Source organism: Lissotriton vulgaris, chromosome 6 (assembly GCF_964263255.1).
Source record: "Lissotriton vulgaris chromosome 6, aLisVul1.2, whole genome shotgun sequence".
NCBI classification, from domain to species: domain Eukaryota; kingdom Metazoa; phylum Chordata; class Amphibia; order Caudata; family Salamandridae; genus Lissotriton; species Lissotriton vulgaris.
Window position 1 is genome coordinate 1,731,035,370 of NC_141694.1, and position 15,875 is coordinate 1,731,051,244.

General features: G+C 42.1%; 1 protein-coding gene across 1 annotated transcript in view; it reads left to right on the forward strand.

Moving 5' to 3' along the window:
- The window catches only part of FBXO28 (F-box protein 28), a 162,404-nt gene that overhangs the window by 51,047 nt on the left and 95,482 nt on the right, over positions 1–15,875 (forward strand). The window contains exon 2 of the mRNA XM_086927964.1: positions 12,554–12,663. Coding sequence (XP_086784090.1) covers positions 12,554–12,663 — 110 coding nt within the window. The remainder of the gene's footprint in view (positions 1–12,553; positions 12,664–15,875) is intronic.

The following is a 15,875-nucleotide window of genomic DNA, read 5'->3' on the forward strand; positions in this document are numbered from 1 at the left end:
ATCAAACCTCCCCTTTGGACTCTAACCTTTGGTGTCCGGTAGATCTCACCCTAGCCCCCTTCCCCAAGGACTGTCAGAAACGTGGGTGTTAGATGGGATACGTGTCTCTCTCTCCATAATCAAATTCACACGGTCTCAGCAGCCTGTTTCTCTAAAATTAGAATGATAAAAAAATGTATCAATTATTTGCCCAGTTGCACCAGAAAAACAGTTGTCCAGGCTCTAATTACATCACACCTGGACTACGCCAATGGTTTGTACCTTGGCTTAACATCAGGCCTGTGCCACAGACTTCAGATGGTGCAAAATACCGCAGCCCGGCTAGTCTGTGGCACATCACTTAGAGAACATATTTCTCCTCACCTGCAGAAGTTACATTGGCTTCCTGTCCACAAAAGGATTGAGTTTAAAGCCATGACTTTAGCTTTCCGGGTCACCAAAGGCCTTGGCTCAGCCTATCTCTCCTCAAGTCTACGACCTTACTGTAACTCTTGAGTTCTACGTTCCAATTCTAAGCTGTTACTTGTCATCCCGAAATTTTAAAAAGTGCGCATGGGTGGAAAGACATTTAAAGTGTGCGCTTCCACCCTATTGAATAAACTTCCGATCTCCCTTCGCTTGATTCAAGAGGAATCGGCATTCTGCAGATCTTTGAAGACCTTTCTTTTCTGTTAAATTGCTTCCCCTGGCATGATCTAGCAGTCTGAGCTTTAGCGCCGGGACACCCCGTTGGGGTAGCTGCGCGCTTTATAAAATACACAAATAATAATAATACATTTCTACACATTATTGTTTGTGAGCTGTATACTTTTATCAGTAAAACGGTATGCCTGTGCAATGTAATGGTCATTTTAATTGAAGATGTGTTATCTGTAATAGCAGTACGTTACCACACCATGCATACTCCACTTTACCCCACTCTACGCCATTGCACTCTACTCTGCAGCTCTCCACTCTACGTCAATCCACTCTACATCACGTCACTCAACACCTCTCTACTCTACACCACTCTACGCCAGTGCACTCTACCCCACACTACTCTACTAGGCACCACTGCACTTTATGCCAATCCACTCTAATCCAATTTAATCTACTCTGCACCACTGCGCTCTACAGCCCTGCACTCTTCTCTGAAACAACCTACTCAACACCGCTGCGCTCTACGGCGCTTTACTCAAAACCAATACACTCTACGCTACTGCACTCTGTGCCAATCTACTCTGCACCACTACAATGTAATGCACTTTACTCTACTGCAACACGCTACGCCACTGTACTCTACACTATTACACTCTACGGCACTTCACTGTGCACCACTCTACGCCATTGCACTCTACACTAATGCACTTTCTGCGACTGAACTGTACTCTGCGACACTCCACGCCACTGTACTACACTCTATGCCAATGCACTCTAGGCCTCCACACTCTGCGCCATTCCATCTACGTCCCCTTACTGTGCACAACTCTACTGCTTTTGCACTCTACACTAATGCACTATAAGTCACTTTACTCTACACCACTACACTCTAACATTCTACTGTACAGCACTGCACTTTCTGCGACTGAACTCTACTCTGTGCCACTCCACTGTACTCTGTGCCACTTTACGGCAATGCACTCTAGGCCACTACACTCTATACCAGTCCACTCTACGCCACTTTAATGTACAGTACACCACTACACTTTTGGCACTGTGTTCTGCACCACTGTATGAGAGTGCACTCAATCCATTTGCACTCTGCGACACTGCAGTCTGACACTGCACTCTATTCTGCAAGACTGCACTCTGCCACTGAACTCCACACCACCCTACTCTCCACCACTTACCTACACCACTCTACTACACTCTATGCTACTACACTCTACGTCACTCTACTCCACGCCACTCTATTCTACTCCATTGCACTCTACTTGAGTGCCACTGCACTCTATGCCACTCAACTCTACAATGCACCACTCATCTCTACGTTGCTTTACTATACTCTGAATTAATCTACTCTGTGCCACTGTAGTCTGCTGCGCCACTCCACTCTAGGCCACTCCACTCTAGGCCACTCCACTCTAGGCCACTCCACTCTAGGCCACTCCACTCTAGGCCATTCACTCTAGGCCATTCACTCTATGCCACTGCAGTCTACGCCACTGCAATCTACCCTGCACAACTATACTCTGTCACTGCACTCTACGCCAATGTACTATACACCACTTTACTGTACACCAATCTACACTGTACTTTCCGCCACTTCATTCTAGTCCACTCCACTCTACCATTCTCCCTCTAATCTGAGATGCTCTACTCCATTAAACTCTACTCCACTCTGACACACTACTTCATTCTGGGCCACACCACTCTGCGACACTCTACTCCATGCCACTCTGTGATTGTTCTCCATTCTACGATGCTCTACACAACTCCCTCTACATCACTCAATCACACTTTATTCCACTCTCTTCTAGGACACACTACTCCATTCCATGCCACTCTACTCCACTCCATTACCACTCCACTCTACTCCATTACCACTCCACTCTGTGCCAGTCCACTTTCCTACACTCTGTGCCACTCCACTCTGTGCCACTCCACTCTGTGCCACTCCACTCTGTGCCACTCCACTCTGTGCCACTCCACTCTACGCCATTCTGCTCTACAACACTCTACTTCACAACACCTGCTACGCCACTCCACTCAACACTACTCCATGGCACTGTAAGCCACTCCACTCTGACACTCAACTTCACTATGTGCTACTGTGCCCTACTCACTTCCACACCCTTCCACTCTACGATTCTCTGCTCCCTCCACAACACGATTCTCTGCTCCCTCCACAACACCGCACTCCACACCTGTCCACTCTATGCGACTCCATGACACTCTGCTTCACTCCCCGTCACTTCATAACACTTCGCGACACTCCACTCTACCTTACAACAATCCACTCACACTCCTTTACCCCACTACCTTTTAGCCATGATGAACAGCGGCCACGCTGGTGTGCAACATGACTAAAACATATTGGCAGAAACAATATTCCTTGTATAGGCGAGACCTATTAGCTTTCCCAATGCTTGTTGTGCATGTAAACAGGAGACTATATCCTGGAAGTGCTGACACACTAAGGTGAACGGATAGTTAGGTCTGTGCGTCGTCAAATGAGGGGTGATTTTCTTGGATGTAATAGATATTCTACTGTTCATTTGTCAGGTGGAGTGATGAGGCTGTTTATTTTTAACTCTGGGTTCTGTTTAGTTTGCAGGAAAGAACAGTAATTAATAATGCCAGGGCGGTTTTCTTGTTCTAAATTCAAGCAGGGTATAGAATATCTCCCTCGAAGTAGTAACCTGAGGAGGTTAGTCTTTTAGTAATAAGTGGAAGTTTGTTTTAAAACTGTAAAGAACGTAGTGAATGAGATAGCAAAGCTATGTGTCGAAGCTATGCTGCTTGTGAGACATTCACTGACTTGTGGTTTTGTTTGTAGAGCAGCGATGTAAAAAAAATAGCCTTAATGGGCTCTGTTTATTAATGGGGCGTTAGCATAGAAGGTACCTGCCTTTTAATCGTTGTATGAAGGTATTAGTTATTTAACTGGAAAGCATAAGGAAACTGAGTTATGACAATAAGATAATGAGGTATGTCAGGGAAGGCCAGTTTGGTTTTAATATGTATTCTTTTGTGTTAAATAGAACAAAACATTTATAACATTTAAAAAGCACAGGATGTTACAAAAACAATAGTAGGTTTACAATCCTGAATTTATATTTTGCAAATGATATGGTGAGTGGGCTTTTTGAGAAATGTATGACTACTTTTGATTTCCAATATCGAAAGAAGGGTCATCGTAAGATCTGCGATGTTCACAAATATGTGATAACTGAATAGGCGGCTCTTATCAGTGAACACGCGTACCCCCCTCTTCCATGAGTAATCGACCTCACAACTGTCTGTTTGACATCTGCACTAGAAACTTGCCCTACATGCTTCGCATACAATCCACAGGCACATGGGGCTATTCCAAGAGTACCTACTATCCTGATTGCTGGTTCATAGGCACCCTGGCGCCCCCTGACAACTGTGTTCATATTAGAGCGCTAGGCACCACATGGGACTGGGGGCAGTGGATTGTCCTATTAGATGTTTTTTTTTAATATTATAAAGGCACAACTTATTGATATGCTTTACTCAATACCACTGACATTTCTCAGTAATAATCTATCCTTATGAGACTCTACTTACTACTTGACTGATTCGTCATCGAATTGAAATTTTTTGTTTATACAAAATGAAATAAAGTGTGGTTTTAAAAAATCACTGAATAGGCAGGGCTATTGTGCATAGCATGGAGATAAATGTAATCATTTTGATATAGCCATTATCAAAAGGCTGTTGCAGCTTACGGCTCATAAGTATATAAAGTAAACTCGCATAGTGGAGTCTGTGGAAAGAGCTGTGTGATAAGATACAGTTTTGAGGTCTATCGTAGAGCGAGACATCATTAAACTGCGGTGTATGGCTTATGAACATATAAAAGAGATTGTAACTTCATGATACTGTGGGAGTCTGTGCAAAAACAAATGGTTGTATAATGGTTAAAAGAAGAACTTTGGGGAGTATAATAACATATTACAATGGAGATTAAATTAAAGACTTATGTTTGTTATATGTGGTCTTTGGATAATTTTTGTGTGTTGCACATGGTGGTTCATTGGTTTTATAATCATTGATGGATGAATAAATAGATTGATGCCCTGAAAAGGGTAGACAGCAAAAATGTACACCATCGAAACAAGTTTGTTTGTTTGTTTCAACTTTATTTCGGCTAATATAGCCATAAAAGCAGGAAGTACAAAAGAAAAACATTTACAGACAAATATATACAGTGCCCTATACCAACAAATAATCACATGAACAGGTTACAATTAATAGAATGGGGCAAATAGACAATTGATCCATATCAATAATTTTACAATACTGCGTTAAAATCTAGATCTCACTTTATAATTTAAATAAAAGTTATTTTCCATGATTTAAAAGCCAGATTTAAAAGCCAGAGTTTAAAACCTTTAAAAACCACATTTAAAAAGTGAACTCAGTGCATTCTATGCTAACTTATGCAGGGTGGAGAAGACTTCGGACCCCAATATTTCATTACAGCTTGTGGCCAAGCCGTTTTCTAATGAGGTACACGTTAAATAAAAACCTACTTATGCAAAACACTACCAGTTGTGAGGTATTAGACTTAATTATACGCTCTGCCTCTTTGTATGACCTAACGCCCATATTTTTGCAGAGGGGTCTAATCCAACGGTTCCTAGGTAACTTATAGACCGGACAAAAAAACAATAAATGGACATCGTCTTCCTTTGCCTTTAGAGAGCAGATGATACAAAGACCATTATCATTTTTACCCCCCCCCCTCCCCCCCCCATCTGCATGTATTAGCATTCGTCTGGAGCACCCCATATCTAAATTGCAAGTATAACGTTTTTAGGTCTCGCCTGTCGATGCGCATGCGCATCGAGCAAGGCGAGAGTATTGCGACTTATCCACTCTTTATCTACACTGCAAGGAATCGTGGCGATTCCTTGCAGTGCCCGTGACTTTTAAGGTCAATGCGCATGCGCATTGAGCTTATGCGCATGCGCATTGACCTTAAAAGCGCGTGCGCGTGCACGTCCGTCTTTGTTTACCCGCTCCGCCCCTCCCGCCGTGTCGCATTTCTCCTCCCCCTCCCCTCTCTTCCTTCCGGCTTCTTTTTTGTTTATTTGTTACGTTTCTACTTGCAGCTGAAGGAAACTTTTTTTCAAACAATGTCTGAAGTTTGCACCACTGTCCTTCTGTATAGAAATACATGCGTTCGCAGTGTGCTTAAATAAGTTATTTCTCGCGTCACTGCCAGAATAAACGAACATCTTTCAATTTCAATTGTTTCAGAAGTAGACACTTATTTAATCATTTTTTGTCATTTGGGGCTTGACATACGTTAAAAGTTCAGATATTGTTTGTCACATGCGTTTTTTCCTTTCTGTAATATTGCAAGTTCGTGTCGCATTTCTCCTCCCCCCTCCCCTCTCTTCCTTCCGGCTTGATTCTTTATTTGACCCGCTCCGCCCCCTCCCCTTCCCGCCGTGTCGCATTTCTCCTCCCCCCCTCCCCTCTCTTCCCTCCGGCTTCTTTTTTTGTTTATTTGTTACGTTTCTACTTGCAGCTGAAGGAAACTTTTTTTCAAACAATGTCTGAAGTTTGCACCACTGTCCTTCTGTATAGAAATACATGCGTTCGCAGTGTGCTTAAATAAGTTATTTCTCGCGTCACTGCCAGAATAAACGAACATCTTTCAATTTCAATTGTTTCAGAAGTAGACACTTATTTAATCATTTTTTGTCATTTGGGCCTTGACATACGTTAAAAGTTCAGATATTGTTTGTCACATGCGTTTTTTCCTTTCTGTAATATTGCAAGTTATAATAAAAAACACACTTACATATCACCCATTATACACGTTTACCTTCTGAGGCTCGCATTTTGACGTTTTGGGCAATTATACTGCGAATTAATACACTGTCCCTATAAAAAAGAAAAAATTCCAATACTCCTTTTATTTAATCGGTCGTTTGTAAAAATTAAAAAACATGGGCACGTGTGACCTTAGAAAAATCATATCGCCATTAATCGGCAAACAATAGGTTTTAAAAATATCCTTTATCAATAGAATTTTTTATAGAATGTGATGCAATGTTTCCACTCTATTGGCTGGGAAGAAATATTTAACAAAAAAAAGAGACAGCAGATAAAGAAAATACTTCCAGTCGTGGCACCGAGTCACTTCAAACTGCGAAAAGTTTCCGTAAATCCATAATCGCGGGAACGCAATTCATTTCAATTTCACCCCAGTGACTGAGTCAGGCTGGCAGGGAAGAGAAAATATACCTTCGAAGCATCATACGGAATTGGGTTTTTGATGTTATCCTTTAAAAGTCTCCTGATCGTCTTCTAAACGATACCCGAGCACTTTAAAGAACGCGCATCAATGTTTCAGTAGACTCCCTTAAATGTGCATCAATACCGGAAATTCACGGAAACTTCCGAAATCGTATACTTACGCAAGTTAGCTTTTTTCCCCGCCAAATACTACTTTAGCCACGTAAAAAGTAGTTTCCCCCACGTGCATGGCAATTCTTAAAAGCGTTGCGTTGTTATTAAACTGTTTAGCGACGTACATTTTTTTTCAGTGGTTGAAATATAACAAAAGATTATTAGCCTTGCTACCGGTGGAGTTATAGGGTAGCAGGGGAGACTCTGCGAGGAGTCCAGACGGAGCTTTTAGAAATGTTTATGGCTTTTTTTTTTTAATTCTTTAGCATTGGCTACAGGAAACAAAAATGCTAAAGATTTACAAAAAAACCCATAAACAATTCTAAAAGCACTAACTCTAATGCTGCGAGACCTATTGCATTTCCAATGCTTGTTGCTAACGGTGGTCCTATCTCGTCCATGAATGGTTCAAATGCAGCATTATCCTTTACAATCAGAAATTTCTGGGTCAATGTGCCAATGGATTAACTATGAAGTAGCTCACCATTGACATAAGACTAGAGAATGGACTTTAGGAGCTTTTTACACAAGGGTGTCATATTCTGGGGTTCATCCCAAAAATGGCACAGGGAATTAAGAGTTTGACAGGGGGCAGTCTCCTAGATCTGTCAGTGATATTTCTTCTGGAGAAGGAGAATATGCTTGCAGACCACCTGAGTAGGATATTTCCATCCTCTGTGCCCAAATGCCAGTGTCCTACTCTATTCTGACAGATTATTTCCTGGTTTGGTGCTCCATTTCTGGATATGCTTGCTACAGAACAGAATTCCCTTCTAAACAACGTATTGTCTTAAATTCCATCCCAAAAAGCTTGGTGGAGGGTCGTACCTCATTCTCAGAGATAGCCAGCAGGTCTTCTGTATGCTTTTCCTCCATTGCCCCTTAAGCACAGGTTTTTGAAAATTCAGAGCGATGCTGCAAATATCCTGTTGGTAGTATAGTGTTGGACACAGTAGGTCTTTTATCCGCTCCTCCTTCAGCTGTAGTGTCAAGCGCACTGGGTGAAATGAAAATGAAATGAAAAGGAGATTTGTAAAGCGCAATTGCTGCCCTGGGGCGTCCAAGCGCTACAAAGAAATGGTGTTACCTGCCTGACACAGTCATAACAGAAAATTAGTTGTGTATATTAAATAGAAAAGTTTTGAGTTGCCTACGAAAAGAAAGCAAATTAGAGTTAGCCCTAAGTTGGGGCGGAAGCGAATTTCATAGCTTGGCCGCGTTGTACGAAAACGACCTGCCAACTGCTCTAGTTCGCCTGACTCGGGGGACTGTAGCCAGAAAGGCTTGACTTGAACGAAGCTGTTTACTAGGGTGTTAGAGTGATCAGCGCATGGCTGATCACCGGGCCCGTATGCCAATAGGCTTGGTGAGAGATGCACATTGCTTTGAAATTGATTCTTTCCCTAACCGGGAGGCAATGTAGGCCCCTGAGCCCAGGTTTTACTGACATCCTGCAGGGCAACTGAAGCAGCGTACGTGCAGCCCAGTTCTGAATAAAGCTGCAATTTCCGCAGTGTATAATCAGGTGCCCCTAGGTACAGGGCATTATTAAAGTCGAGTCGAGACTGGATCAGGCCCTGAATGACTATCTGTTTGGCTTCCCCAGGTAAAAGTGGAAGAACTTTTCTCAGAAGCCTGAGAAGACCAAAGCAAGTCGCAGATAGCTTGGTTGCCTGGGTGTCGAAGTTCAAAGACTTAACCAACCATACATCCAGACGTTTTATATTGACTTTGGGTGTAGGTGGCGTGCCCAGGCTGGGGGGGCCATAAAGAGTCAATAGTAAGTAAGGTAGGAGGACCAAGGAGCATCAGCTCAGTTTTGTCTCCGTTGAGCTTGAGACAAGATGTTGTCATCCAACTTTTTACTTCCTCCAGACAGTTCATCAAACCACTCTGTGCTGACTGGCCGTTTTCCTGCGCGAGTGAGACCACTAGCTGCGTATCGTCCGCATATGTAATGATCTTTATATCATATGAACGGACGACCTCGGCCAGTGGTCTCATATAAACATTAAATAATGTAGGGCTCAGTGATGAGCCCTGCAGTACCCCGCAGCTCAGGGGTTTACTGGAAGAAACAGTATCTCCCTCAAAGACCTGAAAGGTCCTGTTGCTCAAAAAAGATTTGAGCCAGATTATTGCCGTCCCTGATATTCCCAAGCCAAGAAGGCGACACAGTAGCGTGTTATGATTGACCGTGTTGATTGCTGCCCTCAGATCGAGGTGGACCACTGCCACTGATCCCCCCTCGATCCATAATCCTTCTAGCTTCCTCAGTAACTGTTAGTAGAGCGGTCTCCGTCCCGTGTTTGGGGTTGAATCCCGTCTGGGTGGCATCAAGCAGTTGGTTACTCTCGAGAAAGTTCGTTAAGTGTATATTGATATGTTTTTCGAGGATTTTGCTCACCCAAGGAAGCAGAGAGATAGGGCGGTAGTTGTTTAAGTTGCTGGGGTCTGTGTTAGGTTTCTTTAAAAGTGCGCGCACCATGGCTTGTTTCCAGGTGGACGGAACTATACCGGAGGACAGTGAGGCGTTAAGTAAGTTCATAATGATGGGAAGAACAACATGGATTACCGAGACCAGTGTGTCCGGGGGGGCTGGGTCACATGGGGAGCCTGACTTTACATGACGCATCATCAGTTCAAGGGTCTCCTGATCTAATAAAGGAAACTGCTCCAACGTGACTGAGGGCAAATAGACATCTTCTGACGGCAATGTCCGTTCATGGGCAGAGGAGTCTGGGTTGGCATCTGTAAATGATACATAGATTTGATGCACTTTTTGGTAAAAGAATTCTGCTAAATCGTTGCAGTGAGCCACTGTAGTACGGTTGGACACAGGAGGAAGAGAAAGTTTGGTAAGACTCTTTACTGTTTGATAAATTTCTTTTGGTTTTGATTTAGCCAGCATCATTTTTCCTGTAAAGTAGGCAGATTGCTTCAAATAGTTCTGTGCCCCCCTGCAATGTCTGATTGTACCAGAGACCTCAACGCAGAGACTTTTGTTAGTGATTTGGGATGTTGAAAGCATTAAGTTGCTCCAGCTTAGCATTCATCTTTCTGACTTAGCAGCCAAATTGTTAAAAAGTTTAGTTTTTTCTCAGAAGGCAAATTCTTTGTAACCCTCTTCCTTCTTGGTATCTAAAACTGGGTTTTCAGGCTTCACAAGCACACCCTTTTGAGCCTCTAAAGTCGTCGCCTCTAATGTTTTTATTAGCTACATTGTCGTATTCAGTGACTGTCTGTTCAGGTATGCATATAGTAGGGCTTAGCTGCCTGGTTTTCTAACCATCCATTTTGACGGTTTAATCAGGACACAGTCGGGTTTAGGCCTGACCCTTCCTTTTGTGCCCCAAATCCCTTCTGATTTACATTTAGATAAATGTTTGGCAGTGCTGTTCTGTTTTTGCAACACTCAAATAGGAGGAGGAAGAGCTTTTAGAAACACTTGTATTAGATGGTGAACACACTAGTTTGACTAAATGGTAGTAATTCGCAATTTGTAATTAGGGCATTGTGTTCCTATTTAATTAAGCCTGATGCTCCCTTCAGTGAAGACGTGTGGTGACTTCCTGAGCAATATTTAGTTTCCATAAAAGACATTTGTCTTGTAGTTACCCTCCACCCGCACATTCATGTCTCATGACTCACAGGTGGGTTATGGTTAATGAGCACATTTTGTAAGAGGTTTTCACAGCAATGTCCAGTTCAGCCTAAGTTCTGTTAATGACCACTGGGGATAGCAGTATTATGTGTCTAGACTATTTTGTGGCAGCCTGGTATGACCTTAGGTATCCTCTTACGCTCAGGACAAAGACGAGGCAGATGAACAGGGAGGTAATGCCTTGGTTGCTTGCTGTAACCTTTATCAATCTGTGTCTTAGTCTTTTGCATCTTCGTCCTAGTTCCGGACTTTCCAAAGTGTTTTCAGGAATTCACTAACCTAGTGACTAGTATATGATTATTTGTTTTTGCATTTTGACATGTACAGACATTCGACAGTACATCAAGTAGTATCAAATAATACAGGTGTTGAGTGCCTTACATTAGTTAACTGACAAATTAAAAAATCAAAGCAGAAGCATCATAGTTATGGACTATATGTACGAGATAGCACATCACACATTCATAGCTAGGACAAAATGTACCATGTGTGGGTTATGTGATTGGAGCCATGGTATGAGTTATACAATAACATCATGATGTCTGAACATGGAGTGGCGCAGGAGGCGGGAACCGAGTCAGCGCAAAGCTCTTAGCGATGACTGGCAGGAATCTAGTGACTTGTATATGCTTCAAAAAAACAGAAATGGGTTGTGTGGCTCCTCTCTTTGAGGAATAGGAAGATTGTGGAGTGAAAATAATTGTAAACAAAGCATTTTAACTTGTATAGGAAGCGCTTCCGTGTGCGATGAAAACCTAATTCGGTTAGGACTGTACCGAGGAGGCATAGAACCCGAAGTAATGAAGATTATTGATAAGTAACCGGAGCATTAGCATTCAGCTTGGTAAAGAACAGAGATGCCACTTCAGTGTTTTTCTGAAATAACTCCCTGTGACATTGTCGATGTGTGACTAGAGATAAGTCCAAATAGGAGAACTTTTTTAATGCTAAACAGCACTGAACAATAAGGCTCCCTTGCAAGAGAAGGAAATCGTCCTCGACTTCAGTAATAGCTATTCTGCATGGCACCTTCCTTCACTAACCAGATGTGATTGCCGTCCCCTACTCCTAAAAATACTGCTTCAAACAGAATTGCAGCGTGGGCTAATGATTATGGGTTCTTATTGATATCAGTAGAATGTGTGTGTGCATATATATTATTAAAACCTATTCATTCAAAATGTACTTCTGGTTAAGGGAGTTGCAAGTACATTTTTGTATTTGGTCATGCTTAACAAATTCTGTTGTAGACAAGTAAACTTTCCTTTTAACAAACTGTTTCTAAGCTCAATATTTCCAAATTATGTTTGGAGTAAGGATGGAACTTCGGAAATAAATAGAAGATGTATTAGGGGTTCTAACATTGTGAAATACTGTTTAAAACATTTTGGAACCAGAGGGAAGTGATTGAGGTACATCTAATTCAGAATGTTGTAACACAGACCAAATTCAATGTGTCTGCAGCTCAAGATGGCTCAAAAGAATGAAGAACTGGTGTATGAAAACTGTCTGTAGGTTCAACACAGAGTCTTGACGTGGATGCATTATCCAATCCAACCAAATGTCTCCAGTGCGAGACTAATTACTGAATATGACCTCTATAATGGCAGCTTGAACTTAAAAAACGACTTTGTTTGTTCTATAAAATGTATTTGGTGCTTTGCCATTGTGTGCCTCAGGCTGCCAGCACTTTCTTTCTCCAGCTTAGTATCTGACTAGGAATGGTCTATAATTATTTTTGCAGGAGAATGATACCTTGTTACTAAATGAAACTAACACCGTTCATATTCTTTTCAGGTTTGTAAGAGAATGGATGTGGTCTGCCAACGAATGTTGAATCAGGGATTTTTGAAAGTGGAAAGATACCATAACTTGTGTCAGAAGCAAGTGAAAGCTCAACTTCCAAGGTAAGGTGGGTCAAAATTGACAAAGTAATGTTTAGAGTTTTGTAGTTTCAATGTAGCTCCGTAGATCTGTTGCATGCTGGCATGATTCAAGAGTAGTTATGGCCACGGGAGTTGCTGGTATACCCTCACTATTAGTAGGCCCCCCTCCCACTCTCATGTACCAGTTGTTTCATTTGATTCAGTTGACCGATCTGTGGACGCCAGAGATACAACACTGATACAGGGTTTTAAAAGGGCACCCGAACCCACCACATGGTCATTCAGGTTGGCAGTTCTTGCATGAAACATAATGGTAACTTGACACATGCAAATGCCGGATTATTGTACAAGATCTCTCTGCTTCAAAGTTAATTTGTAGTGTTGTCACATAAGTGTATACATGTTCTCTGTTGATCAACAAATGAAGTTATTCGTGCATGCCATATCCCTGTAATACAAAGTTATTTTTTTCAGCAGCTAAGTCTGCTTCATGTGTAATCTCAAAAGCCAATAAAATGGATCAAACAAAAAAAATGATTCAAGAGCAGTTATGGCTATTACCTTACCCCGATAGAAGCTACTGAAGATACTGCTTTCCTTGGACAGTTCGAGCTAGCTTTAGAAGTCGGCTACGGGAATACTCCATCACAAACGTGATGGATATCACGTCTGCGGTGTTACGATCCCCCTACGATAGAATGTGATTGTAATACGGCAGATGGGATATCCGTCACATTTGTGACAAGTGTTCACCTCCGTCGACTTATAAATGAGGCTCTTAGTATTGTTCTTGTTAACAGGCTTGAATAAAGGAAGAACGGTGTGTAAAAAACTGAAGTTTACTAAAGGCATTCAAGATTTCGAGGTCACAGTGTTTATCACTTGGACAATGGCAAGAGACAGGCAAAAAACAAGTTGTAAAATTCGTATTCAACTGAAATGTTGTCAGAAATAAGAGCTGTAGCATCACTATTGCTAAACTCATTTAAAGTATGCTTAGGTGAAGTGTAGTATAAACGATCAAGTAAGGACTTGGATGATCAAAAAGTATTACAATTACCATTAAAGTAATTACTGATGCAATATAAAGTTGCTCCAAAAAGTTCCCTTGTTTAACCCATTTGTTTCTTGGAGTCGAACAAAAACGTTAATTTGACTAAAACGGGGTGCATTTAAAAGAGCTAAACGTTTGTGTATACACATGGAATGGAAGTTTTCTTAATCTGCTATAGTACAAGCCTGGAAGGCAGTTGGGACGTTCTTTCCTTTTAGGCATTTCACTGCGGCACATACTGTTTTCAGATTGAGGCTGTCCTTTAAGTCCATGATCAGATGTATAGTTTCCCAAAGCTCACTATGATGATGTCTTTCATCCAGGAGAATTCCCTTTTCTGGATCATTAAACTATTTATTTGCCCCACGATATGCCGGTATATCAAGTTTAAGTGGTAAAAAAATAATGGCACTTGTCTTTTTTGCAAAGGGTTGTGAGGGAGGTTTTCTTATTTTTTTAAAATTTTTGCTAATGGGTGACCAACCTTGCTCTGTGCAGATTTATCAATCAGTTGACCTCCCCTGCCCCTTAATGCTCACTTCGATCCACCTTGTTAATATGCGATCCACCTTGTTAATATGCAGGTTATGTAAAACTGTTGATACCTGCATAAGGGAATGGTTCCCTAGCTTATTCTTGATCTAACCTCAGGATTGTACTGTTTGGCACGTCTATGGAAGCTAGAAGCAGTTATCACTCCTGCCTGCTCCTGACTTCTAACTCGCCATGTCCATTGGCATGATCCTATTATTTCGTTGGTGGGGCTGAAAGGAGGATGGGAGGGACTACCTAGATCATTTCTACCACTCCACTTACTTCCCTACTAGCCAAAGAAATTAAAGACCAGCTGTGTCCCAGAAAAGGAAGATCATAGATTGTTCCATCATCCACTACTGTTTTTTTATTGATGGGTTGGACTGATGAGAGAGGATATACAGGTCATGGCTCCCCTGATCCAAATCCATGCATTGAACAAGAATGGAAGGAACTTGGAGCTTTCATAGCGCCTCTCGATTCAACCACTCCTTAGTTGTCCATTTCAGTTGTGTCGGTTAAGGAATGGGTGTGAGGTTGAGTGACCAACCACCTCTTCTCCAGAACTTGGTCCTAATCCTACCCCCTCCTCACCAACCTAAAACCATGAGTGAAGTGGATGACAATGATCAGGCTGGGTAAGAAGGGCATCAAGGTCCAAGTGAATTAATGAGAACTTCGAGCCACAAGTCAATTGTGGGAATATTGAGGCACAAGTCAATGATGGAGGTGTTGAGGCACAAGGCAATTATGGGGTATTGAGGCAAAAAGCAGTAATAGGGTGTCAAGGCACAAAACAGTGATGGGGCGTTTTGGAACACAACAGTGATGGGGCGTTGTGGAACCTAACAGGGATGGGGCGTTGTGGAACCAAACAGTGATGATGGGGCGTTGTGGAACCAAACAGTGATGGGGCGTTGTGGAACCAAACAGTGATGGGGCGTTGTCGAACCAAACAGTGATGGGGCGTTGTCGAACCAAACAGTGATGGCCATGTCGAGGCACAAGGCAGTGATGGCCATGTCGAGGCACAAGGCAGTGATGGCCATGTCGAGGCACAAGCCAGTGATGGCCATGTCGAGGCACAAGGCAGGGATGGGGCATCGAGGCACAAGGGCATTGATGGGGCCATTTTGCTTCGATAAAGGCATGGAGTCAGAAAGTAACAAGTGCATTGCCAGGTGCGGAAAAGAAAAATTGCATTGCTGGGGACAGACATATTAGCATTTCCTATTGAATATCTTATTTCAAAATGTAACAGAGTGGTGAAGTAGATCCATGCAGGGTATAAAAAGTAAGTCAGCTTGTGGAGCAATGCAAATACATAGATCCTAAGTTTGGGGCTATAATTTAAGCTGTTTTTTTGGGTTTGTAGTAATGTTGATGAATTTTATTCTCTTTATGATTAATGAAGCGATGCTTAATCTTCTTAAATTGCTTTCATCCAGATGTACGGTGTCAATCTAGCTCTACCGGTTCATTGGAATAGTACGTTGAGGTGTTTAAAGGAAACAAATTGGGAGAGCAGCATCTCTTAGACCGTTAAGAGTTCTTATGACTGAAGAACATCAGTATATCGAACAAATTGCAGGGTTAATATTTATTTTGTTCAATAATTATGAATTCAGTTATCCGATAAAAAACT